Here is a 27,993-nt window from a genome sequence, read left to right on the forward strand (position 1 = left end):
TTACCAGAAAAATAAAGCATTTATTACAGATTGAAAGTGATCAGAAGAAATATCACAGAATTCACAAAATCATTCTTTGTTGGAGCTTCTCTTCCTTCCAGTGCATTTTGCTGTTAAGAGAAAAGGAGCGTGAGGGTCAGACCACCACGGCATGCATTCACAGTCCAGCTGTGGAGGCCCGGGACCCAGGACTCCTGGGCATTACTTAAAGCCAGATCCGATGATACGAGACACTAGAGCAGCTATGCGAAGCAGCAGCTTCTTGAACAAACCAAAAGGGCGAGAGACACCTACAGGAGGAAGAACAGGTGACTGGGTCTGGGGAGCAGACACACAGCCCCAGAAAGCAAGCTCAAATCTCATCAAGGGAAGAATCGAAGAGACCCCAAGCAGAGGCTGCAGCCAGGTGTTGGGCCCCAGGCTGGTCTGTGAAGGTGTTTGTGGCGTGAGGTCAGAAAGGAAGGAACCAAGCCAAAGCAAAAGAGTAGGCTGTCCACAGCTGCCATCGTGAGCAGGTGTGGGGCTGGAGATCAGGATACTCCCTCCAGCCATTCATCCATTTATCAATTCATCTGTTCGATAAACACGTATGCACTGAGCATTTGCTGGGGGTTACAAAGATCAATGAGGCATAGTTTTGACCTCAAAAACCTCCCACAACCTAGTGAAGGGGGTGGAAGTAGAGTACAGCTTGGTAAATGCCAATTCCAGAGACGCCCGTGTGCAGGAAACCCGCGGAAAAGGGTTCCTGGAGAGGACACGTAAGCTGAACTCGGAGGATGAGCTGGGGTGGGGATACTGTATCCCAGCAGAGGGGGCCTGAGAGTGGAAGGGAGACCCAGACTCGGGCCCCAGGAAAACAGTCAGCTGTGTGAGGCTCTCCCATGTGACTCAGGAGACAGAAGCAGCATGCAAGGCTGGGGACAGACAGGCAGCACACTGCCAGGTGTGTGGACGAGGACTGCTGAGGCGCACACTCTGAGGGAACTCATCCCCATCCTCCAGCAGAGCAAGGTCCCAGACTCGTGATAAAATGACTCTGATGACAATGCACAGCTGCCTTTGAGGGGAACAAGACACAGCCACCAGGAAAATGCTGAACATAGCAGGCTGGAGATGCAGCTGGAACTGGAGCCAACAGTGCGGAGAGGACAGAGCTGTGAAACATTTCGGAGGAAGGATTAGCAGACCTCAGTGACCAACTGGGTGAAGTGGGGAGGAGGTCTGAGATGCATCTGCTTCAGGCCTGGGGGCCCTTGGAAGATGGGCTGGAGACAGGGGGAAGAGTGATTCTCCGAGGGAAGAATTGCATTTTGAAGGTGGTGTGGAATACCCAGACGGAGGTGCCTGGCAGGCTGCCGTTGACTCAAGCTTGGAGTCCAGGCTGGAGGGACAGTGTGGAGGAGAGGGGGAAGAATCCCCAGACAGCTGGGTGTCAAAGCCCTGGGGGTGCTTGGCATCACCCAGGAGAGGGAAGGCCATGAACAGAAGGAGAGCCGAGGCTGGAATCCTGGGGAACATCGTGGTTTCAGAGGCAGCAGGAAGAAGCTGGTCTGTGAAGAGTGAGAAGTCTTGGCCTGAGAGGGGACCAAATCTCAGAGGTCAGAGGGTTTCAAGAAAGGAATGGTCATCCACATCCAACGCGGCTGTGAGGTCCAGGAGGAGAAGGGGTGGACGTGAGGATGGGACAGCAGTGAAGTGGCTACGGAGCAGGGCGGTGTCGGGTGCAGGAGGAGAGACTGCATGAGGCCCTGGGGAACTCATGCAGATGGCGTTTTTAAAAAGACAGGATGAGGAGAGATCAAGGGAGAGTAATGAGAAGTTAGGGATAAACGAGGGGCCCGAACCCGCTCTGCAGTCAATCCTCATTGGTCACAGATGCTGTATTTGTGAATTTGCCTACTCACTGCTAACTAATAGTTATTTGAAACCCCAAAATCAGTGCTCATGGTGCTATCTCATTCCTTCTCAGACAGGCACGGAGCAGCAAAAAATTGGAGTCATCCTACCCACACCTTCCCAGCTGAGGTCAAGCAAGGCAACGCTCTGCCTCCATGTCTCAGCTCTCCTGCTATCAACAAGTGTCCTTTTCGCGGTCTATTTAATGCCCCAATTTTTGCATTTTTGTGCTTTTTGTTGATGATGTCACTGTTTAAAATAGCCCTCAAGTATAGTGCTGTCAAGTGTTTCTAAGTGTAAAAAGGCTGTGATGTGCCTTACAGAGAAAATATATGTGTGTTAGAGAAGCTTCACTCAGGCATGAATTACAGCACTATTGGCCATGAGTTCATTGTTAATGAGTCAACAGTATCTATTAAATATGGATATGGCATCTAAACAGAAACACACATGAAACAAGGTTATATACTAATCGGTTGAGGAAAACATTGGGAACAGAGGCTCAGAGAACTCTAACCCTGGATTGCCTATATGAGTGATAGTTTAGTATTCACTAATTCAATGTTCGAAGCAACTTTATAGATGATAGCTGCCTCAGATAATAAGAAGCAGCTCTACTTGGTGCAGCAATTAATTGAGTGTGCTGTGAATGCGAGTCAGAGAAAGTGTAAATGAATACAACTGCACATCGCCATGTCTCTGCCTCTGGAGTCTCGGCTGGGTCTTTTCTGCCTTCTGTGGGGCATCTGGCTCTCTTCAATAGGGGGACTGTCACAGGAGACCGTGACGAGAAGTTGTCACAAATGAATCTGATACCTGAATGTGGAAATCACTCAGAAAGCTGGCAGAGGTGGTGCGGGTTTTAGGGACCGGTCCTCCCACATAGTTGACGATAAGCAGGTATGTTTCTAACACTTTTGATCAATTAAAGTGTTTGCCATCTAGTTGGTGACTACATTTCTAGTTTCACCCAACACATGACAAATGCTTCTTAAACAAATAAGCCTTGAAGTTTTGCCCTCTCTTCCTATTTTTTTAAAATATGGAGATATGAGAAAAACAGGAAGGAAGAGGGAAGAGGCTTTGGAAACAGACAGACATCAAGAGTTCAATCTCAATCCCAACACTATCTCTAAGGGCAGGGGCCTCTAAATGCCTCTGCTTCCTCCTCTATGAAACAGAGAGAATGATGAGAATAAAACTTCATTTGATTGTTCCAACGTTTATGCAAGGGAATGTATGAATGGGTCCAAACACAGGCCCAGGCATACTTGAGAGCTGTGATATTCATGGGCACAGAGGCCAGGCACAGAGGGGCATTTAATGAACATCTGTTGAATAAATGGATAAAATTATGAGAATGATTCTTTTTACTATGCCCTTATTGACAAAAGGCCTCAATAAAAACTGCCCCATCTGCTGCTCTTGGGCGTAGTTTAGGAACTCCACACTAAAAATCAAGATTGTGACAAAGAAAAATGCATCACTCACACTGCTATGGTTTGGGTGCTGAGGGTCTTCTGGCCACTACATAATTGAAAAGTCAGAACTATTCCAGCTACAAAGATAAGAAAGTCTAAGATTCTCAAAGAGATTTTTTTCAACTTGGGAGTTGGGACCTGATTTTCTACATTTCCTACCTTAGAACAATAAATGAGAAAAAAATTCAGAGTATTTTATTTAAATATTACATTTCACTATCTACTCATATATCAAATCATTTTCTGGCAACATGAAAGAATCCTAGAACAGTGTTGAGGGCTCTGGGGATTTCATAACAAATAGCCAAAGTCTCTACCTTTAAAGAGCTCCCCAGCTGAAAAATGTCACTCACAATTTGAAAAGAGTAATTTTGTTTCTGGTCATGCATTCATTCATTCTTTCCTCCCAGTCTGATTGATTGAATTCTATACACTGTTGTTAGCACTATGAAATTGATGAAGGATATTTTTAATAATTTCATATAGACATATCATTAATATTATTTTTACTTCTTGTAAAACTGAAATAATTAACAAGGAGAATGCATCCTCAAGAAGTTTATGGTCGGCATGGTGCCTCATGCCTGTAATCCCAGCACTTTGGAAAGCCAAAGTGGCTGGATCACTTGAGGTCAGGAGTTTGAGACCAGCCTGGCCAACATGGTGAAACCCCATCTCTACTAAAAATAGAAAAATTAGCTGGGCATGGTGGTGCGTACCTGCAATCCCAGCTACTCAGGAGGCTGAGGCAGGAGAATCGCTTGAACCTGGGAGGCAGAGGTTTCAGTGAACAGAGATTGTGCCACTGCACTCCATTCTGGGCAACAGAGCAAGACTCTGTCTCAGAATGAAAAGGAAGCTTATGGTCTAGTATGGACCAAAAAAAAAAAAAAAAAAAAAACCCAAAAAGTAATAATAAACCCTTGAAGGAATTGCATCCTGAGAGGTTAAGGAACTGGATCACCATCACAGATGGGAGAGCAGGCTCAGAATCAGGCCCATGGATTCCAAATCCTATCAGATTGGCCTCCTCACTAGACCCACTGCGCTGGCCTTACCAGCCTCATTCTGTGATTTCAGGGAACCCAGCACAGTGTAGAAACCTGTCCTGCTAAAGGTCACGGGAGGGCAGAGATATAACTGGGACTTCAGTCAAATCCCATGTTCAGGTCAGGGCTGCAGCTGTCTTTAAAAATAAATGTTTTGAGTGATCAACTTCTTCATAAAAATCAGATGATGAATTTATATTGCAATACACATGTATACACATCCAACGTTATCATGTTACAATAAACAAAATAGAGCCAATCCACTGAGAACTCTATCCTCCCTGCCCCCAACCCATGATATTCTGTAAAGAAAAAGAAAGATATCATTTACATTTATAAAAAAGGAATATGATGTGTCTGTTTCTTCATAATGAGTAGATTCTTGATCTCAGTATGGAGCTGGTTTTTATATTTAGAGTTGTACCATACATTCAAAAGGAAACCTACCATTTGTATCTTTCATCCAAGAAGGCCTCCCTGGTGAATTTCCCTTCTATTTTAGTAAAATGTCAGTTGACTTCTTTCAAATCTCAATATGGTTAAAAATTAATTATACTATGCTTAACTTATGTTTTTGGTAAAAGAATTTCAAGAACCCAAAGTGAAGGATTTCATTCACTTAAAAAATATTTACTGAGTGCTATTTATTGAGTGTGCTGGGCTGTGTGCAGGGCACTGGGGAACAGTGGCAGTTGAAGTTCCTTGAGACCTCCCCTTGGGGAGTCTGGTGGTCAGATGGGTGACAGGAAACAACCAATTGCAGTGCCCTGTGATGAGGACACTACAGTGGCCCAAAAAGGGACATCATCTCTGATTCAGTGGTGGTGGCTTGGGTTGTCAACGTAGACCTCCAAAGGGAAGCGACAACTGAGCTGGGACCTGAACGGTGAGGCAGAGCTAGTCAGGTGGGTGGTCCCAGTAGAGGCAGAAGCTGGAGGAACTGCAAGTACCTCAGTGCCTCAGGAGCTGAGCAGCCAGGTAGGCTAGAGACGTGGGCAGACCCAGGTCATGAAGGCCATTGTGAGCTACACTGGGAGTTTGGACTTTATCCTGAAAGCACGCAGTGTTATGAAGACTGTAAAGCCCGTGAACACTCCAGCTTCATTATTAACTCGTGTGTGCACATGTGCGCATGTAAAATACCTATGCATGGAATTGGTATCTATAATTCCTTCTTGACATTCCTCTTACGTATGCCCTTCATGATAGCTACATTTGCTCCAATCCTGTCCCTAGTAACTGGGAATTTATACACATGTGAAACTCTATGAAGCTCAGTGCCAGTGTGATAAACCAGGACTCCATCTCTAGCTTTCTATAGAACTGGGGCAGATAGGCTGTTCCTCCTTTTGGCCCAGTGTCTGGCTGTTGCCCATCTCTGCTCAGTCCCACAAGTGAAGCAAGCATTAGTTTATATGGGGAACGGATCAGAGTCTCCTCCATGTTTCATGATAAACCTGAAGACAGTAAGCAAGGTAGACAGTGTGGGATCAGAACCTGAGGCAAGAATACAATCAATAGTTCATTGGTGATGGTAGTGAAGTAATGGACCAATGCCAGAGAAATGTGTGGGGGAAGTAAATAAGACCAGACCCCAATGTACATTCCAAGAAGATGAAGGATGAAGGGGAGTCAGTGATGCCCTCAAGATTTTTAGCTTGAGCAAATTAGGTGGATGGCAATGCCATCAATTAGGAAAGGGAGCTTGAGGAAGCTAGTTGAGTTTCAGGGACACCCAGGATACACAATGGCAATGCCACATAGGCAGTTGATATAAAGGCCTAGATCCGGACATAGAGTGTGGTAAGAGACAAGTGTTTGGAAATAATTATGCATCATTGATGGTTAAAGTCAAGCAAAAAGAAGAGATAAAAGAGTAATCTACAGAATAGGGGAAGAATTAAACTAAGGAGATCATACAAATGCTCACCAGTATTTAAAGTATACATCAGCCAGGCGCAGTGGCTCACACCTGTAATCCTAGCACTTTGGGAGGCTGAGGCAGGCAGATCACCTGAGCTCAGGAGTTTGAGACCAGCCTGGCTAACATGGTGAAACCCTATCTCTACTAAAAATACAAAAATTAGCTGAGCGTGGTGGCAGGAGCCTGTAATCCCAGCTACTAGAGAGGCTGAGGTGGGAGAATCGCTTGAACCCAAGAGGCAGAGGTTGCAGTGAGCTAGTATCATGCCATTGCATTTCAGCATGGGCAACAAGAGCGAAACTCCCTCTCAAAAAATAAATTAATAAATAATAAATAAAGTACACATCAAGAAAAGGAAGCTAGATGATATTTCATAGATGTGAGGTGAGGAGGTTGAGGAAGAAACCAGAGACCAGAGTTGTGTCAAAAAGTTTAGCAGGGAACGAAGGATGGAGGGAAGGTAATTGCTTAGATGGATGAGATGGGCCAAAAGAAGGGGCTGTGCCCTTGTTGTTTGTTTGCTCCTCAAATGAATAGACTTGATCACATCAGTGGCAACAGATACAAATGTCATAGGAGAAAGATTGAGGGTGCATGAGATTGAAGAGGCAATTGAGGAGAAGTCTTGGGAAGGAGGTCATAGAAGCCAAAAGACAAAGATTTGAATAGCACACTGTAGATATTTGGAGGCCGGCAGTTTTAAGGCATTCACTCCACATAGCTTCTATTTCTAAATACACTTGTGTGCACCTGCATTTTCTTACCTCAAGGCTGTTACTCAAAGTCAGCATTTATTCTTGCTCTGTGCTGGTGGTTTGGGTATCTTCTGTTTCCAGGAGGCAAAACCCTTCTCATAATCTCTAAAGATAGAAAAGGGAAGCATAGGCTCTGTCAGTCACATCAAGAGCTGAGACAGTGTGGACAATGTTACTACAAATTAATGAGAAGGACTGTGACAAGCATAACCTGAACCCATCTGCCATGAGAATACCTGAGGGCGTGATAACTTCATCTTCCTTATTCCACTCTCTCTCCTTCTCCCCTGTGTTGTGTTACAGCTGGGTCCAGTGCTCATTTCTCCCCACTCTGTATTACTACATGTGATGTCTCAGCCACCATGGATGCCCTCGAGGGCAGGAACTGCCACCTTTATCTTTCAGTCCTCCATGGGATCTACCCAGTGTTTGGCACACACATTTGTTGAATTAAATTAAATCATCATGTTCAAAGCAGTCTCCAAGACAGCTGCACTTCTGTGTCAATGATGCTCCTCCAGGCCCAATGTGTTTTTAGATTTTGGCTTAGAAATCTCTTCCAAGATATATAAAAGAATTGGTCACATTAATTTATATCCATATAACATTTTTAGTCCCAAATGGCATTTGTCCAATGCAGTAATCAGTTTCCAAGATGGCTTCCTGGTATTCACACTCCTGGGCAGTCCCTTCCCACATTGGGACAGGATTGGCCTGTGTGTTTAATAATAAACTATACAGGAGTGAAGTCATATCACTTCCAAGATTAGTTTATAAAAGACTGTGTCTTCTGCCTTTGGTGCTCTTGCTTGCTCATTCTCTCTCTCTCTCTCTCTCTCTCTCTCTCTCTCTCTCTCTCTTTCTCTCTCTCTCTCTATCAAATAATCATCTCTGGCGGGATCCAGCTGTCATGATTTGAGGACATTCAGAAGTCCTATGGAAAGGTTACATGGTGAGAAACTGAAGCCCTTGGTCCACCAGCCTGTGAAGAACTGAGGCTTCCTAACAACATGTGAGTGGGCTTAGAGGTGGCTCCTTCAACCCCAGTCAAGCTTCAGATGAGATCACAGCCCAGTCAACATCTTGTCTGAAACCTTTTGATAGACTCTGAGCCAGAAACACCCAGCTAAGTTTCTCCTGGGTCTTTGACCCTCAGAAACTGTGAGGTAATAAATGTGTGTTGTTTTAAGCTGCCAAATTTTGCGGTAATTTGATACATAGCAATAGATAACCAACACACCCAAGTTGATTACTAATCTGATTAATCAGATTTATTTCCAAATATCTTTTGAATATTCCCAATATCAAATCCAAGGGCAAATGTTTGCCACCAGGACAGAGATTAAAAAAAAAAAAAAAAAGAAAGCCATGGATTCTGAAGACAATTCCAAAAGAAAAGCTCATAAAAACATGTCAGCAGTGGTCATGCTGTTATAATAACTGTATATTCTCCCAAAGTGACAACTTGGATGAAATATAAAACTGGCATTTAAAAAAAAACAAGCATCAGGTTATAAGCTCTAGCACTTCAAATAAACTGGAGTATGCCTAATGAAGGTCAGACTTTGAGCTCACTGAAATGTTAATATCTGTGTTACTCATTTTAATGGGGAACGCTGAACATCAGGTGGATTTCGCAGCTCTTCTGGGAGGCAGCATGAAACAGGCACAGGTTTTAGATTCTGACAAATCTGATTAAAGTCCTGCATTGGCAATGTAGTCACAAGCAAATTAGGGAAACTCACTAAGCCTCAGTTAGTTCACCCACAAAATGGGAAAGAACACAGTGCTACCTCACAGAAAGGTTGTGACACTGAAGAAAATTGTGTTAAGCAATTAGTACAGGGTAGGCAATTTGCATATGCCAATTAATGCCATGAGTTCTTACTGCTTTCTTCATCTGTATAAGCAGGTAACACACCTGGTTGACAGGGCTATCATGAGGACCAAATGAGAAAACTGATCTGTACAGGAGAGGGACAAAATAACTTTGTTTCATCCATTTGGTGAGAAGTTTGGTTGAGTATGGCAAAAAGAAGATCATTAGACACGTTTTATGCCTGCATCAAAATATCTCATGTATGCCATAAATATATATACCTCCTATGTACCCATAAAAATTAAATTTTTCAAATTTAAAAATAGAAGATTATTAGAGTTCATGCTACTTTTTAAATGCTCCAGAGAGTGTCAGAAAAAAAATGGTGAATTCTTATTTCCTGAGCCAGATTTGATATTTTGATTCTTGGTAACTTTTAAGTCAGTTAGTGCCTCAAGGCTACCTTTTTAATGATTTGCAAAGCAAGTTTATACATTACTATTCTTTTCATTTTTACTTAAAATATTTTGTCTTTCAGAGATTTAACTCCTATGAAACAGGAAACAGCTATGAAATAGGATTTCTCAGGAGTCCAGATTGATCAGAAAAGGGTCTGGTGGCACAGCAGGAAAGAAACCACTTACCAAGTGACCGATCATAAAATTGTTCACTTGTGGACTCATCTGGAATGAGACCTGTAACACAGTAATAATCATAAGACAAGACTCCTCTCACTACTCCAGAATGTTCTATGACTTCATTATTAATGCCACAAATATGCTTCTTAAGCAAAGACACAGTAAGAGATCACCACTGAGTTTTATTGCTATCAGCACTAATAGGAAAAATGCCTCCTAAATCATAGAACACTAACCCAACCCACTTTGTATTAAAAGCCACACAGGAAAAGAAAGAAGGAGAGCCCTTCCTCCCTGAACCAAGACATTCAAAGAGATGATCAGATCTAGTTGTATGGCTGAAAGACGATAGAATTCAGCCTGTTTACTCCTGATCTTCCCAGTTACACATTCTTAAGGGGAAAATCAACACTGGCTCTGTTTACTTGGCAGAGATGTTGGGGCCATCAAATGGAATTATGTATGGAAAAGCTCTGTTGTGAATACAAAGGAATATCTAAATGAATAGTTGTATCATTACTACCTAGTGATAAAAAATAAGCAAAAGCAAAACAAAATGTTAATTTTCTATGACTGTAATTGTTGCAAGATTATATACTACGTATTTCTAGTTTTAAATGACTCACTAGAAAACAACTGCAATATGAAGTTATTTTAAGAAAAAAATTAAAAAGAACAAATCTTAACTTACCAAATAGATAACTGTTTCTCCATTTACGAGATCCCAACATGTCCCCAAATATCATCTAAAGAAATTCAGACATCAGGATGTTTCAACACATGAAAGAAAGAAAAAGAAAAGACACTGAAAAATGTAAATGTCATCTGGAAGACTCTGATATATGTTATAAATCAATTTTTAATGAAATAGGCAATATATTAAATAACTTTATATGGTATCAAATAACTTTATATGGTATCAAACATGTAAGTCTAAGAAAGCACATGGGGAAGAGCAACCTACGTGAAGTTTAAATTGCCCACAGATCTTTCCCCTAGACTGAGAATGTACTCCCAAACATAGTCGACCTCCAGAAAAGCAAAACCCTGTTACATAGACTTGCACATAGGCTAAGTTTAGGTCAAATTTTAGAGTTTTCTCTCTACAAAGTCACCGTAATATGTTCAGTAGGAAAAGGTGTCCACAAGAAGTTTTCATGAAACCACTAAAAGTCCACGCAATCATCGCAAAGGAAAGTGGTTGCTTGGCTCACAGTCTTTCTACCAAGAGTCTTGGTAGGCTGTCCTCCCCATCCTGAACAGTCACAGGTAGTCTCTTGGCCTCCATCACAGTAATAGGACCAGGAAGGGACACATACCAAGACAACTTAAGAGAGAAAGAGCATTCTTTTCAACAGATAGTGCTGATACTACCAGATATGCACATGCAAAAGAATCAGGTCGAACCCCTTCCTCACATCGTATGCAAAAATCAAATCAACATGGAGCATAGACCTAATGTAAGACTACAGAAACAACAAAACAAAAAATTAATAAACTGGACTTCATCAAAATTTAGTTTTGCTCTTCAAAGGGCACCATCAAGAAAGTAAAAGATAATCCACAGAGGGTGAGAAAATGTTTCAAAACAACTCAATAAAAAGACAAATAGTGCAATTAAATCATAGGCAAGGATTTGAGCAGACATTTCTTCAAAGAAGATGTATAATGGCCAATCATTAGTCATTAGAAAAATGTAAATTAAAACCACAATGAGAGCTGGGCACAGTGGCTCATGCCTGTAATCCCAGCACTTTGGGAGGCGAGGCAGGAGCTGAGGCCAGCAGATGGAGACCAGCCAGGCCAACATGGTGAAACCCTGTCTCTACTAAAAATACAAAAATTAGCCATGCATGGTGGCACACACATGTAGTCCCAGTTTCTTGGGAAGCTAAGGCACTACAATTGCTTGAACCCGGGAGACAAAGGTTATAGTGAGCCGAGATTATGCCACTGCACTCCAGACTGAGTGACAGAGTGAGACTCTGTCAACAACAACAAAAAAAACTACAATGAGGTACCATGTCACACTCACTAGAATGGCTAAAATAAAGACAGGCACCAACAAGTATTGACAAAAATGTATAGAAACTGAAATCCTCGTACAGTACTGGTGGGAATGTAAAATGATACAGCTGCTATGGAAATAATGTGGCAGTTCCTCAAAAAGTTAAACATAAAGTCACTATACGGTCATTAAACATCGAGTTACTATATGATCCAGGAATTCTGTTCCCAAGAGAATTAAATATATGTGTATACAAAAACTTGCCCATGAATGCTTCTAGCATCATTATCTATGATAGCCAAAAAGGGAAAAATAAACCAAATGTTGATCAACGAATGAATGGATCAATCAAATGTGGCTCTGTAAAATGGAACAATAAAAAGGAATGAAGCACTGATGCATGCTACAACATGGATAAACCTCCAGAACATTATGCTAAGTGAAACAAGTCAGTCACAAAAAACACAGGCTGTACGATTCCATTTGTATGAAATGATCAGAATGAACAAATCCATAGACACACAAAGTAGATTAGTGGTTGCCAGGTCTTGGGAGGAATGAGGAATAGAGAACAACTGTTATTGGGGTCTCTCTTCCACGTGATGAAAGTGCTCTGGATTTAAATGGTGGTGGCAGTTGTGAATATACTAAAAAGCACTGAACTGTACACATAAAAAGGGTGAATTCTATGGTATGTAAATTACATCTCCACCAAAATGTATTTTAGAAGGGGAGTATCAAAACATCACATTGTACACAGTAAATATATAAAATTTAAAATAAATTAATAATAAAGTTATATGTATAAAAGAACAAAAAAAGGGGACACCTAATCCAGGCCAACAGGGGGAATGCTGAGAGGTTTCTCTAACTGGCAGCAGAGAGAAATGCCTCCTTTCCCTCCTAAGTACAGAGGACATAGTCTGGAGTAGATTGAGGCTTTACTTCCTGCTGCAAGGAGAAAGCCTCTCTGCAGTAACGGTGGGCGTGGAGTGCGGGAGGCACAGTGACAAGAGAGAGAGAGAGAGAGAGAGGAAGGAGGAGAAGATGGAGGAGGCAGAGAAGGAAGGAGAAGGAGAGGGAGAGGGAGGAGGAAAGGGAAGAAGAGAGAGAGAGAGAGAGAGAGAGAGAGGAAGGAGGAGAAGGAGGAACAGGGAGGGGCATAGGGGAGAGGAGGCCGGGAGAGAAGAAGAAGGAGAAAAATTGTGGCACATACAGGACTGAAGGACCCTAAGTCGAGTTGTCTCTCAAGCCAACTGCTCTCCTTCCTTTCTGGGAATGTGATCCAGGGAATTACCTCTTTTTGGCTTAGACTACTTCTGGTTGAATATCTATCTCTTGAAATGAAAGGCAGTAAGTAAGTAAATGCCTGTCACCCCTCTCCTGAGCTCAGAATTCCTGTCATTATTCTTTCTCAGTTTCTCTCTCTTGGACTATTTTGGGTCTCGTGTCGGAAACCCTAGCTGACTTCATCATATCCACTCCAAATCAGAAGGATGTGTCTAAAGTCAAGCTCACTTATTAGAAACTGAAGAAAAAAAAAAAGAGAGCGCCAACCTACAACTGTACTACCTTGTACCCTTTCAGCATTGCACTCCTGATGGCGCCTGCACCAGTATAAGACTGAGTGAGTGCTTATGCACCATATGGAAAGCTTTTCTCCTCTACACATTTCTCTTTCAGGATTGAAAAAGAAATAAAAAATACAGTAATTCACATATCTATTTAGTCAAGGATAAGAGAATATTTGCAAATTTAGAAAATTATTTTCTCAATTTTTTATTGTTACTATACTTTTAAAAATTATGTCATGGAAAGTCCAAAGATTTTATATTCAGGTCTCTCATTATGTCCTTATCAGACTTACTCTAAGTCCTTATTAGTCATAATTTGGATTTTGGGGTTTAATTGCCATGGCTTCCATTTTTCTTTATCTTAAATTCCTTACTCTGGAAATTCTTCTACATTCTCTATGTGTTTTTCAAGTGATCTTTATTTTTATTACTCTGGGAGTTTTTTTCAGTTTTGTTTCTTCTATTTCTTCCTTCCGACAATAATTTGTTTGTTCTATGACTAAATTTATCCTAATCTAATGTCTTTCATATTTACAATATCACCATTTTTTTCATGGAAAATGATTACCAGTTGTTCTCTCATTTCTTCTCTGTTTCATGCAAGAAATTCATTTCAGAGTTTCCAGGAACTACTCAAGTCTCTATCTGCTTTCTTCTTTTCTTTCAAATTGTAGAATTTTTTAATTTGAGAATTTTTAAAAATAAATTTGCTCAAAAATGTTTATGATCACCTAAGCTTTAAGAACAAGCAACCTGGGAGTTTATTTTAAGATCTAATTTTTTACAAGGGCTAACTTAATATCTGAGTCTTCTTAGAAAACTTGAAATTGGAAGAAAAGAGAGTGGTCTTCACTATGCAATTAGAAAGCTGCAACACATTTGTGGGCTTTGCAAACAACCAGAACCCATTTTCCCAATGAGGGGTGGAAGAGGCGTTAACTTAGCTGGCCATTTACTAAATTCATTTTGTGTTAAAGGTCATAAAATGAACCAGAATCCATTTCTCTCAACATTCACTACTAAGCCCTAGACCCAGTTAGTATTCTCTCTCACCTCTTATTTACTTCATATTTACTCCATATTTATTCTTACCTAGTTCCAATCTGTTCATCATCTGATTCGGTTACCCTCTTCCACTCCCAACACACACACATTTAAAACGCTTTCATAACCCCCATGTCTTCAGGATAGAGCCATACATCTTGACAGGACCCTCAAAGTCCATCTTGACTGCTAGCGTTCCTCCAGCTCCACCTTGTGCCTCTCTCCCCATGTTTTTCTCATTCCTGTTGTAATAGAGTTCTGTCCATTTCAACCTACCAGTTTTCCTGGCAATTCAGGGTACTCCACATGATTTCCCCTATGCTTGAAATACCCTTCCCCCTCCACACTCTGCCCTGTTTGTTCTAACGTATACCTGCCTTCCGGATCTTGGCTGGAAGGTCAGTTCCTGGGGAAACCTGTCTGCTCCCCACGTGACCTGAATTCCTCTCACTATGTGGCCCCCAGTGCCTGCCTGACAGGGTAATTCCTGCTTAGTGGACACCTTTCCCCCAGACATGTCTATAAACTCCACAAAGGTTAGCACTGTGCTTGTCTTCCTCCCCACCGTCTTTTTGCTCATATGAACCACAGATCAAGAATAACAAAAGACTTGTGAAGTGATAAGCGTGGTCCTTGTCATTTCTGTGTTAGCTGGGCCACAGTGTATAAGGGTGTTACAACAGAATGTATTTGACTTCCTAAATATTTCAATAGGATCTAAGGAAGGAGGCCCATGGTACTTGCCCCAGCACTAAGAAACGAAGATTCTTCAACTGTGGCTCCAGGACAAGTTCGGAGATCAGCTGGGAGATGACCTTCAGAAGTTGCCAGTGTGAATGGGATCAATCAATAAGACCATGCTCAACTGGACTTTTTGTGGAGAAAGTCCTCATAAACTGTGTAAAGTTCTCTTTGTACCAATAAGGCCATCCTCTGTGATAGGAGTGTCTCAGTCATTAGTTTCATTACTTTCTAATTCTGAAATGTATTCCCAGACAAAATAGTTAAGGCGTGAGTATGTTAATTATATGGGAAAATTAACTTTTATGTGTAATTCTTGAAGTAGAAATTTTATAATATTTTAATGTCATTTTCACTAGAGTTACATCTTGAAAAACTGAACAAAAATATAAAACAAAAAGAATATGTTTGACAGAATCATCCATATAATGTTGGAAATATTTTTAAAATATCTGTCAATAATATTATCCTATTACACATGAACAAATATGTCATGTTTTTATCCCTAAAGTGAAGAGATGGCCTCTTCTTATCATATTCTTGTCCATTTCTTCCCCAGTTTTCTTGCATTTGTACAACAAGTATTTAGAAAGCTGTGTCAAACATTGTGCTGCATCAAACATTGTCCTGGGCTGACAAAAACAAACATTCCCTGCCCTCATGAGACATACAGTCTAGTAAGGAAAGCAGCCAATAATTGAACACATATATAATATAATTTCAAGGAAAAAATGTATATATTATTAATATTACAGTATTATTGCAAATCACTTTCAATGCAATTGAGGAAAAATAAGGGTCCTGCCATCCATTGAGTATCCCAGTGCCAGGCCAGATCCTTCATGTCCATCAACTTATCGGATTCTCTCAACAGCCTATAAGGTGGTCTTTATGACTGCTAGCATTTAACAGATGAAGAAGCCGTGGATCATGAGGGTTAAATGAAAGTCAAGTATCCTGACCTGGACTGCAGAGCTGGGAAATAGTTTTGAACACTGATTCAACAAAAATATCCTTCTTGATTGCACTAAACCACAGTGCCAGCGAGCCACACACTTAGATCTGAAACTTCAAAGGTTTGCTAATTGTTACTTTAAGGCCATTTCTCAGTCCCAGGGAAATCAAGTGTGTGTGTGTGTGTGTGTGTGTGTGTGTGTGTGAGAGAGAGAGAGAGAGAGAGAGAGAGAGAGAGAGAGTACAAGAGTGAAAGAATAGGCTGGGAGAAGCAGGGGATGTGGACAATGAGGCTGTAGGTGTCCAAGAGAGAATGCCACTGTGTCAGCAGAGTTCTGCGTCCCCAAGCCCAGGCAATGACCCAACTACCCAGCAAACCACTCTGTTTATCAGAAACCCACACAGACCCTAAGAGGTGCGGTCTGAGAGAAGACAAGGCCCCGGTCATACCTCTTCACTGCTGTAAGACTCAGACGTGGAGGAGGACCAGCTGCAGCGAGCATGCACGCTCTGCACCTGCTGGGCAGATACCTTCACGGTGCTTCTGCAAACAGCTGTGGGCTGGAAAAGACAAAGTGGTGAGTTCCCTCTTCAGCTGCTTGTGGAAAGGAGTAGCCTCCATCTAGTAAATCAGGAAATAATGTCAGGTTTGGCAAAATGACAAAGAAAGAAAATCTTTACAGAGGCATTTTATTTTTTCAAAATGAAAATTCCTCAAGACCGAAGCAGAAACAAATGGAATATTTAAATATCTCTTTGCTATTTGACCCATTACAAGTCTCTAGAAAAAGCAAACATGTCCCCCATGAGTACTGAGTGGGCTGCCCTGAGTCAATTTTCATTCAGACAAAAAGAAATGATGAAGAACCCCACAGGACTTCACCCTCTTCTTCTTAGACCTCAGATTTCATTAGAAATAGAAGCTTCTGACACTTTGGTATGAGTCCTTTGTAAAACAGAGTCACAGTGAGTTTCATGAAACAAATACCAAATCAAACAATCCTCTTTTAAGTAATAAAACACACGAGCTTGAACCTCGGAAAGCAAACACTTTGGAAAGCAAATTTTGGACTGCTGGAGTTGCCCTGTTCAGATGGGATTACTGCCCATGGATGTTGACTGAGTGTCTGTGGAAACCAAAGCTATTCCACCTTGGATGCCAATCTGCCATGTTGACTTCTGATTAACCCATTTCTGGGAATCCCTCTAAGATTTCCACTTCCACGTACATACTGTAAATCCTGGCCTTAGGTCAAATTCCCTACAGTATGTAAGCCCTGGATCTGGGAGGTAATGGCACAGGGATCCACTGTCTCACCTCCACCTAAGATACGGGTTCTGTTTGTAAGTCTCTATGAAGTGTTTCGTTTTTTTTTTTTTTTTTTTTTCTGGTAAACTGGATTTGGGAGCCTCTTTCTTCAGCCTCTCAGCTCCCTTGGCCTTTGGGGTTAGGTTTGCATGGACCTGCTCACCATGGAACAGTGCTGTACATGTTCTGGTCATGAGAGACACGAAAACGAACATGCTGTGTTCCTGATCTCACTAAGCCTGAAATAGTAGGGAAGACAGGTGTCATTCAACAGTCAACGGCAAAAGAACATGACATGTGCCAGGAACAGTCAGTGTTTCATAATCCTTTGTAAGAGAATTTTAAGTGTGTCTGGGATTTGTCTCTGGTGTTATATTCACTTTACCTGATACAAATACATCCTCATGTTAAAAAGCAGGAAACTGAGGCACCAGGGATTAAGTAATTTGTCAGGATCACTCAGAATCTCAGACTCCACAGCTCAATGATCAGCCACGGAGTAACACGTCCCCCACCAGGGGACACCGTGTTCACACTGTTAGCGGTAGGGCCAGATGCTAGCCAGGCAGCGGCCAAGTTCTTTGTGTGACTCCAGGTCATGGAAGAAGTGAGGCTCTTCCTTTTGTTCATTTCTGGAAGGGGTCTTCTCCCACTTACCACATAGTAGTCCCTCTGGAAGGCACATGTAGCAGGATCTTCTCCAGAATCCCTCCTGCATGTAGTCTCCCGGATGCTGAACTCTAAATTCATGACCAAGCTGTTCTCATCTAGGACCTCAACCTTCACAAAAATAAAGTATCAGAGTGTGATCAATGCATTTCTGAAGTTTACGATGCTATAAACCATTCTTTCTGCCCCCTGAGAAAAAAATTACGGAATCGTCCACCATGAAAGCAATACATTATCTTAGCAATCACCTAGTTCCATGCCTTTCTTCTCCAGCCCAGAGAGGAAAAGTGACTTACCAAAGTCCTACAATAGTTTAGTGACAAAAATGGAACCAGAATGTAGGTGTTCTAACTCCAAGGCCAGTATTGCTTCTAACACTTTACAGTGACAATTGATACTCACTATTTGTGGATTCCATATTGGCGAACTCACCTACTCACTAAAATTTATGTGTAACCCCAAAATCAATACTAGTAGCACTTACTTTGGCAATCATCTATGGACAAATGCCGAACGACAAAAATCTTGAGTCACCCAACGTGCATGTTACCAACAGAAGCTAATGGCAATCATCTATGGACAAATGCCGAACGACAAAAATCTTGAGTCGCCCAACGTGCATGTTACCAACAGAAGCTAATGGCAATCATCTATGGACAAATGCCGAACGACAAAAATCTTGAGTCGCCCAACGTGCATGTTACCAACAGAAGCTAATGGCAATCATCTATGGACAAATGCCGAACGACAAAAATCTTGAGTCGCCCAACGTGCATGTTACCAACAGAAGCTAATGGCAATCATCTATGGACAAATGCCGAACGACAAAAATCTTGAGTCGCCCAACGTGCATGTTACCAACAGAAGCTAATGGCAATCATCTATGGACAAATGCCGAACGACAAAAATCTTGAGTCGCCCAACGTGCATGTTACCAACAGAAGCTAATGGCAATCATCTATGGACAAATGCCGAACGACAAAAATCTTGAGTCGCCCAACGTGCATGTTACCAACAGAAGCTAATGGCAATCATCTATGGACAAATGCCGAACGACAAAAATCTTGAGTCGCCCAACGTGCATGTTACCAACAGAAGCTAAACGAGGAGACATTCTGCCTTCTTGTTTCAACTCTCATGTTGAAAGCAGGTGTGCTTTTTATGGTCTCTTTAGTGGCTTTTGTTTTTTTGGTATTTTTGTGCTTTTTGTTGGTAGCTTTAGTGTTTAAGATGGCCCCCAAGCCTGGTGTGGAAGACCCCACTAGTGTTCCCAAGCACAAGGCTGTGATGCACCTGACACGGAAAATATGTGAGTGAGGTAAGCTTTGTTCAGGGAGGAGTCACAGTGCTATTGGTCATGAGTTCAATATTAATGAATCAACAATATATATTAATTTAAGCATCTTCAAGCAGGAATTCACAAAACAAGGTTAGTATTGATGGGTTGACGAAAATGTTATGACCCGAGGCTCACAGGAACTGCACCTTCTATTTCCCCTAGGAGCAATGATTCTGTGTTTGCTAATTCGGTGTTCATGGTGATTTTATACAATATAACTACTACAAGTAAGAAGAATCCACTGTACGTATTTCTAAGTGTCATTTTCCTAAAAGATTGCTCCATAATTTTTTAAATAATTCCTGAAAGAAATAATTAAGCAACAAGTGCGTCTCTGCAGTACAGACTATTCTGCAGCCCTAGCTTCCTGCTTGAGCAGTTCTGATCTGTGAATGAGTTTAAATGATTTTATTCTCCTTTCCACAAAGGAAAATCATCTAAACTCTATGACAAATCTGGGGAGTTCTGATGTCACAAAGTCCTGTGACTTCTTGAGTACTCACTGTGTGTTCAGTACCAGAGGCAGAGCAGGAAGATGCCAAGTGGCTTAAATTCCAGAGGAAGTGCCACACAGTGGACACATCAAAGAAAACCATACAAGATCCTCCCGGATAGTTATGGGGCTATCAAGAAAAACAACAACATGGCAATGGGGGTGAGGGAAGGAAGCAGCTGTTTTAGAGAAAATGCCAGAAAAATCCTCCCAAGGAAGGCAAATTTAAACCGAGCCTTGAAGGATGGAAAGAAGCTCTTCCTGTGAATAGAAAGCAAAGCCAATGCCCTGGGGCGGACAAGTCCGGCTCTTGTGGCTGGAGCAACCTGACCAAGGCATGAACCACACACTACAACTTTGGAGAGATGGCGCGTGTCAGACAAGGTATGGTCTTGGAGCTCACGGGAAGGTGTTTAGATTTCATTGTCACTGCAGCGAGATGCTATCACAGGGTTTTAAGAGCTGCACCTGAATCACTGTGGCTGCTGCAAGGTAAACAGTTTAGGGCAGGAACGAGGCGGCAGCAGGAAGTCAGTGGGGAGCCCACCATGGTCCAGTACCTGACAACACCCCCAGGATCCAAGTCACTTCTTCCCTCTTAGTTTCTGAACCTACCTTGCAGCAAATTGAAGTCAGCAACACATTGAACATACTACCCAGGAAGGAGAGAGATGGAGGTAGCACTCTTTCTGTGAGAGCGAGAACTATTTTTTTTTAAATTAATTTACATTTATTTTTAATTAATTGATTAACATTAATTAACACAGAATTCATAAATAATTCAAAGTGATAGCTGTCTGCTCATTACTTATGCTTTTTTGTTTATCTTTTTTTTATTATACTTTAAGTTCTAGGGTACATGTGCATAACGTGCAGGTTTGTTACATATGTATACTTGTGCCATGTTGGTGTGCTGCACCCATCAACTTGTCAGCACCCATCAATTCGTCATTTATATCAGGTATAACTCCCAATGCAATCCCTCCCCCCTCCCCCCTCCCCATGATAGGCCCCGATGTGTGATGTTCCCCTTCCCGAGTCCAAGTGATGTCATTGTTCAGTTCCCACCTATGAGTGAGAACATGAGGTGTTTGGTTTTCTGTTCTTGTGATAGTTTGCTAAGAATGATGGTTTCCAGCTGCATCCATGTCCCTACAAAGGACACAAACTCATCCTTTTTTATGGCTGCATAATATTCCATGGTGTATATGTGCCACATTTTCTTAATCCAGTCTGTCACAGATGGACATTTAGGTTGATTCCAAGTCTTTGCTATTGTGAATAGTGCCGCAATAAACATGCGTGTGCATGTGTCTTTATAGCAGCATGATTTATAATCCTTTGGGTATATACCCAGTAGTGGGATGGCTGGGTCATATGGTACATCTAGTTCTAGATCCTTGAGGAATCGCCATACTGTTTTCCATAATGGTTGAACTAGTTTACAATCCCACCAACAGTGTAAAAGTGTTCCTATTTCTCCACATCCTCTCCAGCACCTGTTGTTTCCTGACTTTTGAATGATTGCCATTCTAACTGGTGTGAGATGGTATCTCATTGTGGTTTTGATTTGCATCTCTCTGATGGCCAGTGATGATGAGCATTTTTTCATGTGTCTGTTGGCTGTATGAATGTCTTCTCTTGTTTCAAAGAGAATAAAATACCTAGGAATCCAACTTACAAGGGATGTAAAGGACCTCTTCAAGGAGAACTACAAACCACTGCTCAGTGAAATAAAAGAGGACACTAACAAATGGAAGAACATACCATGCTCATGGATAGGAAGAATCAATATCGTGAAAATGGCCATACTGCCCAAGGTTATTTATAGATTCAATGCCATCCCCATCAAGCTACCAATGAGTTTCTTCACAGAATTGGAAAAAAAGGCTTTAAAGTTCATATGGAACCAAAAAAGAGCCCGCATTGCCAAGACAATCCTAAGTCATAAGAACAAAGCTGGAGGCATCACGCTACCTGACTTCAAACTACACTACAAGGCTACAGTAACCAAAACAGCATGGTACTGGTACCAAAACAGAGATATAGACCAATGGAACAGAACAGAGTCCTCAGAAATGATACCACACATCTACAGCCATCTGATCTTTGACAAACCTGAGAGAAACAAGAAATGGGGAAAGGATTTCCTATTTAATAAGTGGTGCTGGGAAAATTGGCTAGCCATAAGTAGAAAGCTGAAACTGGATCCTTTCCTTACTCCTTATATGAAAATTAATTCAAGATGGATTAGAGACTTAAATGTTAGACCTAATACCATAAAAACCCTAGAAGAAAACCTAGGTAGTACCATTCAGGACATAGGCATGGGCAAGGACTTCATGTCTAAAACACCAAAAGCAACGGCAGCAAAAGCCAAAATTGACAAATGGGATCTCATTAAACTAAAGAGCTTCTGCACAGCAAAAGAAACTACCATCAGAGTGAACAGGCAACCTACAGAATGGGAGAAAATTTTTGCAATCTGTTCATCTGACAAAGGGCTAATATCCAGAATCTACAAAGAACTCAAACAAATTTACAAGAAAAAAACAAACAACCCCATCAAAAAGTGGGCAAAGGATATGAACAGACATTTCTCAAAAGAGCGAGAGCTATTTACAAGTAGGGAATAATAGGCACATGCAGAACATTTTGTTTTGGAAAAAAAGTAGCAAAACTCCAAGCTTAGGATGAGGATCTTTATGTCTTCTAACATAGGACACATAATGAGTGCTGATAAAAGTAGAATTTTCTGAAAACAAGTAGAAATAAAAACTCAACCTCACTGTGAATTACTGCCTCAAATATTTATAATTTTAATATATTGAATGTTAAATCTGAGTCTCATTAAAAAATTAAAAAATAAAAACCTCTCCCATCAACTGAAGTCCATTGTTTGGGGCCCTCCACTGCAGAGCATGCTTCAGCAATTCACCGGAAAGCAATTTCATGGGAGCAAACTGGCAACACGAAAGCTTAGCTGAAAAGATGAAAATGCGGGTTTTTGGGGGGTACAGATCATTTTATTGAGCTGTGAGATAATTTTGCAACCTCTTTTGCATCTTGAAGGGGTCTTTCAAGAATAGGGAGAAACACCTAACATTTTTGCTGTTTCCTTTGAACTCACTTTCTGCCAGTAAATTTCTATTCTGTGTAATTCAAAAAATGTGGGACAGCCTAAATGCTCAACAATAAGGAATCAACTGGAGAAAATTAAAAACCCAGCATTACTGCTGAAATAAACTATGGTAATTTACAATCAGTATTACAATACGGTCCTATTTTTCTTTAAAAATGCATTTTATACCTTCGTATGAATTAAAAAACCTCAAAAGGATATCCTCTCATGGGTTTACAGTGAGTGTTTCTCACAGAAATGGACAATGAATGTTATTTTTCATTTTCCCTTCCTTGTATTTTCTGACTTTTTGTAATAATTACATTTTGGTTTTTATTTTTGAAAGAAATACAAATATATAAAAATAATAGATCCATAGCAATTCCATTTGACAATTGTGACGGTTAATTTTATAGTGTCAACTTGACTGAACCATGGTGCCCAGATATTTGGTCAACATTATTCTGAATGTTTCTGTGAAGTTATTCTTTGAATGGGATTAATATTTACATTAGTGGACTTTGAGTAAAGCAGATGACCCTCCATTATGTGGGTGGGCCTCATCCAATCAGTTGAAGGCCTTAATAGAATAAAGTCAGAAATCTTCCCATCAGAAAGGAACTCTGCCAGCAGACTGCCTTTGGATTCAAACTATAAGTTGTCCCTGAATCTCCAGCCTGCTGGCCTACCTCATCAGATTTTGTTTTTTCCTTTTGGACTTGCCAGCCTTTGAAATTGTATGAGGCAATTCCTTATAATAAATCTCTCTCTCTCTCTCTCTGTCTCTCTCTCCCCCCCCCATATATTCATATGCTTGCATTTATATATGCATACATGTCATATCGGTTCTGTTTCTCTGGAGAACCCTCACTAATAGGGCATCACTGGTCACTTAGGTTATTCAAATGAATCCCTTATTAATGGACAAAAAGGAAAGATCAGAAATGACTAGCTGAGAATAATTTAGAAAGCCAAAAACCAAAAAATGCAAAGAGGTTGAAAGGTAAAATGGACACACACAAAAAGGGCTTGGAGACCTCAGGGATCCCAAACCTCCATGGCTTTGCCTCCAAACGTACCTCAAATTTATCTGCTCCCCGCATCCTCCCTGCCCTGACTTGAGACCCCACACCAGTATCTCACCATGCTCAGTTTCTCCCCCACCCCCACTCCACACGGCAGCTAGAGAGATTGCAATGGACTGTTTGTCCCCCGCCCCAATCCGTATATTGAAACTCTAATCCCTGTTGTGGTATTTGGAGGTTGGGCTTTTGGGAGGTTATTAGGTCTTCAAGATAGAGCTCTTGTAAGTGGGATTAGCATCCTTATAAGAAGAGGCTGGAGAGTTAGCTAGCTCTCTTTCTGCCATGTGAGGATATAACAGGAAATCAGCAGTCTGCAGCCCAGAAGAGGGCCCTCACCAGAATCGGACAGTGCTGGCACCCTTACCCCGGATCTCAGCCTCCTGAACTCTGAGAAATAAGTTGGTGCTGTTTATGCATCACTTAGTCCATGGTTTGTTATGTGTTCTTGGTACTTTGTTACTGTGGCCCAAGCTAAGCAGAGATGGTTTGCAAATGCAGATGTCCCCAGGGGTTACCCATTGCCCTTAAAACAGACCCCAATCTCCTCAAAATCATGACCTAGCCATGTCCTACTCATGCCCACCTCTCTGACCTCTCTCCACTCCCACCTTTCTCTTCCAGGCTCACTTGGCTCTAGCCAGCCTCCCTCTCAAGGCCTTTTGTCCTTCAGGGCTCTCCCACTGACTCTGCCGGCTCACCCCAATATTTCCTCAAAAGGTCTTTCCATGGTGGGAATTTCCTGTCACTGGAGCGAGTCTTAGCTCAAACATGCAGCCTCAGAGGACACCTTTGCCCCATCTGACTGCTGCCCCAGACCGGGCCTGTCATGTTAACCTGCTTACCCTCCTCTATGGTACTCTCCACTATTGGAAATGAATTTGGTTTATTTAACTGTGTCCTCTTCCTCTTCCCCTTTCTTCCCCTTCCCTTCCCTCCCCATCTCCCTTCCCTCTCTTTCCCTGGTAGAAACTGCTCCCTATGAAACCACAGCCTGACTTGTCCTCTTTGCTTACCCCTCCCCAGCACAGGGCCGGTGCCCACCTTTCTTTTCTCTGCTTGTGTCCACTGAGGGAACAGTCCAAGTGAGCCTAATGTCAAGGTTGGAGCAAGAAAACCATCAATGCTAAAGTCATGTGGTTTTATCTTTTCTCATCCTTTTTCAAATTTGGAGCCCAGGAGGTGAGTAACTTGAAATCAATTACAAGAATATTTGATCCAGGTTTGTTGTTAATACCCAGTGGTTCTTCACTCAGACCACACATTAGAATGAGCAGGAGAACATTGAAGAATATGAGCCCTGCCCTCAGAGACTGGGGTTTAAGGAGTCAACCATGCCTCCTGGACATCAGAAATATTTCGATATTTAAACGTCATCCCACGCGATGATGATGTGCAGTCTGAGTAGAGAATCAGTGGGCTTGGTAAGCAAATGTGGGGGCAAAGCAGAAGGGCCCAACCCTTCTCCCTACAACCATCGAACCGTACCCCCAAATACTCATGACTAAACCACTTACTTGCTTTGAACATATTCTTAGAAGTGAAACTATGCAATTGAAAGTTTTAAATATTTACTAATTTTAACGTTTAACATGCTAGTGAATATGTTTAACACATATTTCCAACTTGCTTTTCAAATATAATTTTACCAAATTACAAACTCTCCAGCAGTAGTTGTGTTTTTTTCACCCTGTTATTCTTCTACCTCGTTATTCTTCTTTTTCACATTGCTATTTTCATTCTGCACTTTTCTTCTGTTAGAGAGGTTGAATACTTTTCCAGATCTTTCTTAGTCTTTTGTATTTCGTCTTTTGAGAATTGTTTGTAGCCCTAGTGCTAGTGATCTATTCACTCAACTCTCTCCTGAGGGCTTTGCCTCTTAGTGTATCTCTCGTGTCTGCTAGTGTAGAGAGAATTGGTATGTTTGGAGCCATCTATAGGGTGTTTATAGAAGACGTCGTTAATACACACAACATAAATCAAAATATGAAACACTCCCAATAGGAAAAAATATCACCAGGAGAGATGAAAGGAAGAGAATCTCCTTTCCAGTGGGAGAAGAAATAGAGTTCTCAACAAGAGGGCACAGGTGACTGTAGCTTGACCAATGAATTTGAATAATCAGAAAAGGGTAGGGAGAGACAAGAACAGGCAGACCTCCAGGTAAAGGAGCAGTTTACTTGAGGTGGAGAGGCAACATTTTTCGTGTGCTCATCAAGGGTCACACACATCACATATAAGTGTGTCTATTTTTAGGTGCATGTGTGTCTGGGCTCAAGTCTGGGTGACCATACCAAGATGGTGCATGAGCCAGAACACGCTCTGGTGGCTGTATCTTACAATAGCTCATCCCCACAGGCCAGATTTCCATGGTGTAAGTAATTGGTTCTCTTGGGATCTGTCTTCATGCTCTTATTCATCTAATACACTGCTAACTTTCTTCTGTAGTAAGCAATAGCTAAATCAAAAGTAAATTTAAACTGTTCATCTGCAAGGTTGGTAACAAGATCCCGATTCCACACCACCACAAGTGGATTTCATTAAGTGCCCATGGAAACTGGCATTTGAAAGACAATACAAGCAAGGAAGAGGGTTCTGTATTCTGATCCAGGAGCAACTCAACCTTTGGTGTGGCAGCTGACCAGTGCCTTCACACAACATCTCTGGATATTGCAAGTGACCCCCACTCTGGCCATGATTCTGGAATGGCACCTAAAAAAACACAGCTCATAGTCTTCATGAACTATAACCAAACTAGAAAAGAAAACTGGGTCCATTTGATTCATTTCCTTGAAATTTGGAAAAGAGAAACTGGGATCCAGGCTCTGAAGAAGATCAAGCTGAATATGTTGTATTTGGAGACTAGAACTAGGAAACCATGAGCCATGTGCTCTACAGAGTAGCAGAGGGAACAAGCTAAGAGGCAGTCCAGGAGGGATGGGGGAAGGCAGCAGGCAGACAGAGAGAAATCAACGCCCATCTGATCCCTGCTGCCTGGACCTTCGGCCGTGTCTTCATTCTCATTCCCATGCTGCCTGGCTGCACAGAGCCGTCATTCCTAAGACGTGCAACGTTATAGAACCTCTCTACCTCCCGCCTTAACCTAAATTTGCTTGAAAATATGTTCATTCCTACCTCCAAATGAGCTCCATGAAGATGATAATAAGGCCGTGAAATTACCTGGGGAACAGGAAGACGGCAGATGACTTGCTGCTCATGTTTCTCATTTCCTTTGAAGGATATTTTTACATTTCTTTCCTTGCATATCACAGACTTAGTCACTGGAAGCCCAAGTGATTACTCTTTCTCTAGCTCCCAAGGCTAAGAGGAAACAGAACTGCTGAATTTGAAAGGAGGCTCATTTCCAATAAATGAGAAGTTCTTAATAAAACACCTCAGAAAGAACCACGAGGACTTCAAGTACAAAAGCAAGATGCAGGAAACCAGAAGACAAGGTTAGAGAGGAGAATACATCAGAAGAATCAGTTATCAAGAGTGGCTTGGAGAGCCTCATGACAAAAATTGTAATTAAATCCTTTCTCTGTCAAAGAAAAGAGACAGTATGAAAGACATGACTAGCTACTATCATTTTTAAACTGGAGAACATTTCTTAAAAGTATATCCAATGAACAGACAAAAGGCAGACAGCATTGGAAGGAGGAGTAGAGAAGACTTCATTGTGCACTTACTCTTTTTAATGAGCTTCTGAATGCCCGAAACAGATACGAACTCAGTGACTGGGAATTCACTTTTGCCACAGAGGCACTGAGGGCGTCCCTCAAGGAGGATGGATCGTAGTCGTACACTGGGAAACCTGGACATACAAGCACATGGGGCACAGTGAGACAAGACACAGGCACCAGCGTGGCTCTGCATCATCCAGAGCAGGTGGCCAGGTTGGTGAATACCTTACCTGAGCAAGACCAGTAGTTCGTTCCAAGAGCAAACATAATCAATATCTTCATCATCATCATCATCTTCTCCATTCTGGAAATAATGATTGTAATCGAAAGACAGCGAGAGTGTCTCTCTATGTGTTTGGAGATGACAGTTCTTTCTAAGAGGAGCTGTCTTTATCAAACACTGGCTGCTGA

At 41.7% G+C, this 27,993-nt stretch overlaps 1 protein-coding gene across 2 annotated transcripts; it reads right to left on the minus strand.

The window, feature by feature from the left end:
* SPP2 (secreted phosphoprotein 2) lies at positions 1-27,981 on the minus strand. 2 transcript variants are annotated; one of them, XM_010364380.2, is made up of 8 exons: positions 27,813-27,981; positions 27,589-27,713; positions 17,853-17,975; positions 16,337-16,447; positions 10,257-10,311; positions 9,572-9,622; positions 7,118-7,213; positions 1-110 (listed from the first exon to the last, which is right to left on the minus strand). In XM_010364380.2, the coding sequence occupies exons 1-7, from the start codon at positions 27,883-27,885 to the stop codon at positions 7,128-7,130; spliced, it is 624 nt and encodes a 207-aa protein (XP_010362682.1). In that variant the 5' UTR covers positions 27,886-27,981; the 3' UTR covers positions 1-110; positions 7,118-7,127. The 2 variants fall into 2 exon arrangements, with proteins under 2 accessions (XP_010362682.1, XP_010362684.1); XM_010364382.2 differs by having other exon boundaries at positions 1-290.
* Between the last annotated feature and the right edge of the window lie 12 nt (positions 27,982-27,993).

The sequence above is a fragment of the Rhinopithecus roxellana genome, chromosome 14 (assembly GCF_007565055.1).
Source record: "Rhinopithecus roxellana isolate Shanxi Qingling chromosome 14, ASM756505v1, whole genome shotgun sequence".
Lineage (NCBI taxonomy): Eukaryota > Metazoa > Chordata > Mammalia > Primates > Cercopithecidae > Rhinopithecus > Rhinopithecus roxellana.

Excerpts from the sequence above, each read along its gene's own strand:
- SPP2 (XM_010364380.2), bottom strand. The coding sequence starts at position 27,885 with ATGGAGAAGATGATGATGATGATGAAGATATTGATTATGTTTGCTCTT. Across the intron at positions 17,976-27,588 it reads TCAGAAGCTCATTAAAAAGA|GTTGAGGTCCTAGATGAGAA; the intron begins GTAAGTGCACAA and ends ATTTTTGTGAAG. Across the intron at positions 7,214-9,571 it reads ATTTTATGATCGGTCACTTG|AGATTATGAGAAGGGTTTTG; the intron begins GTAAGTGGTTTC and ends TTCTATCTTTAG.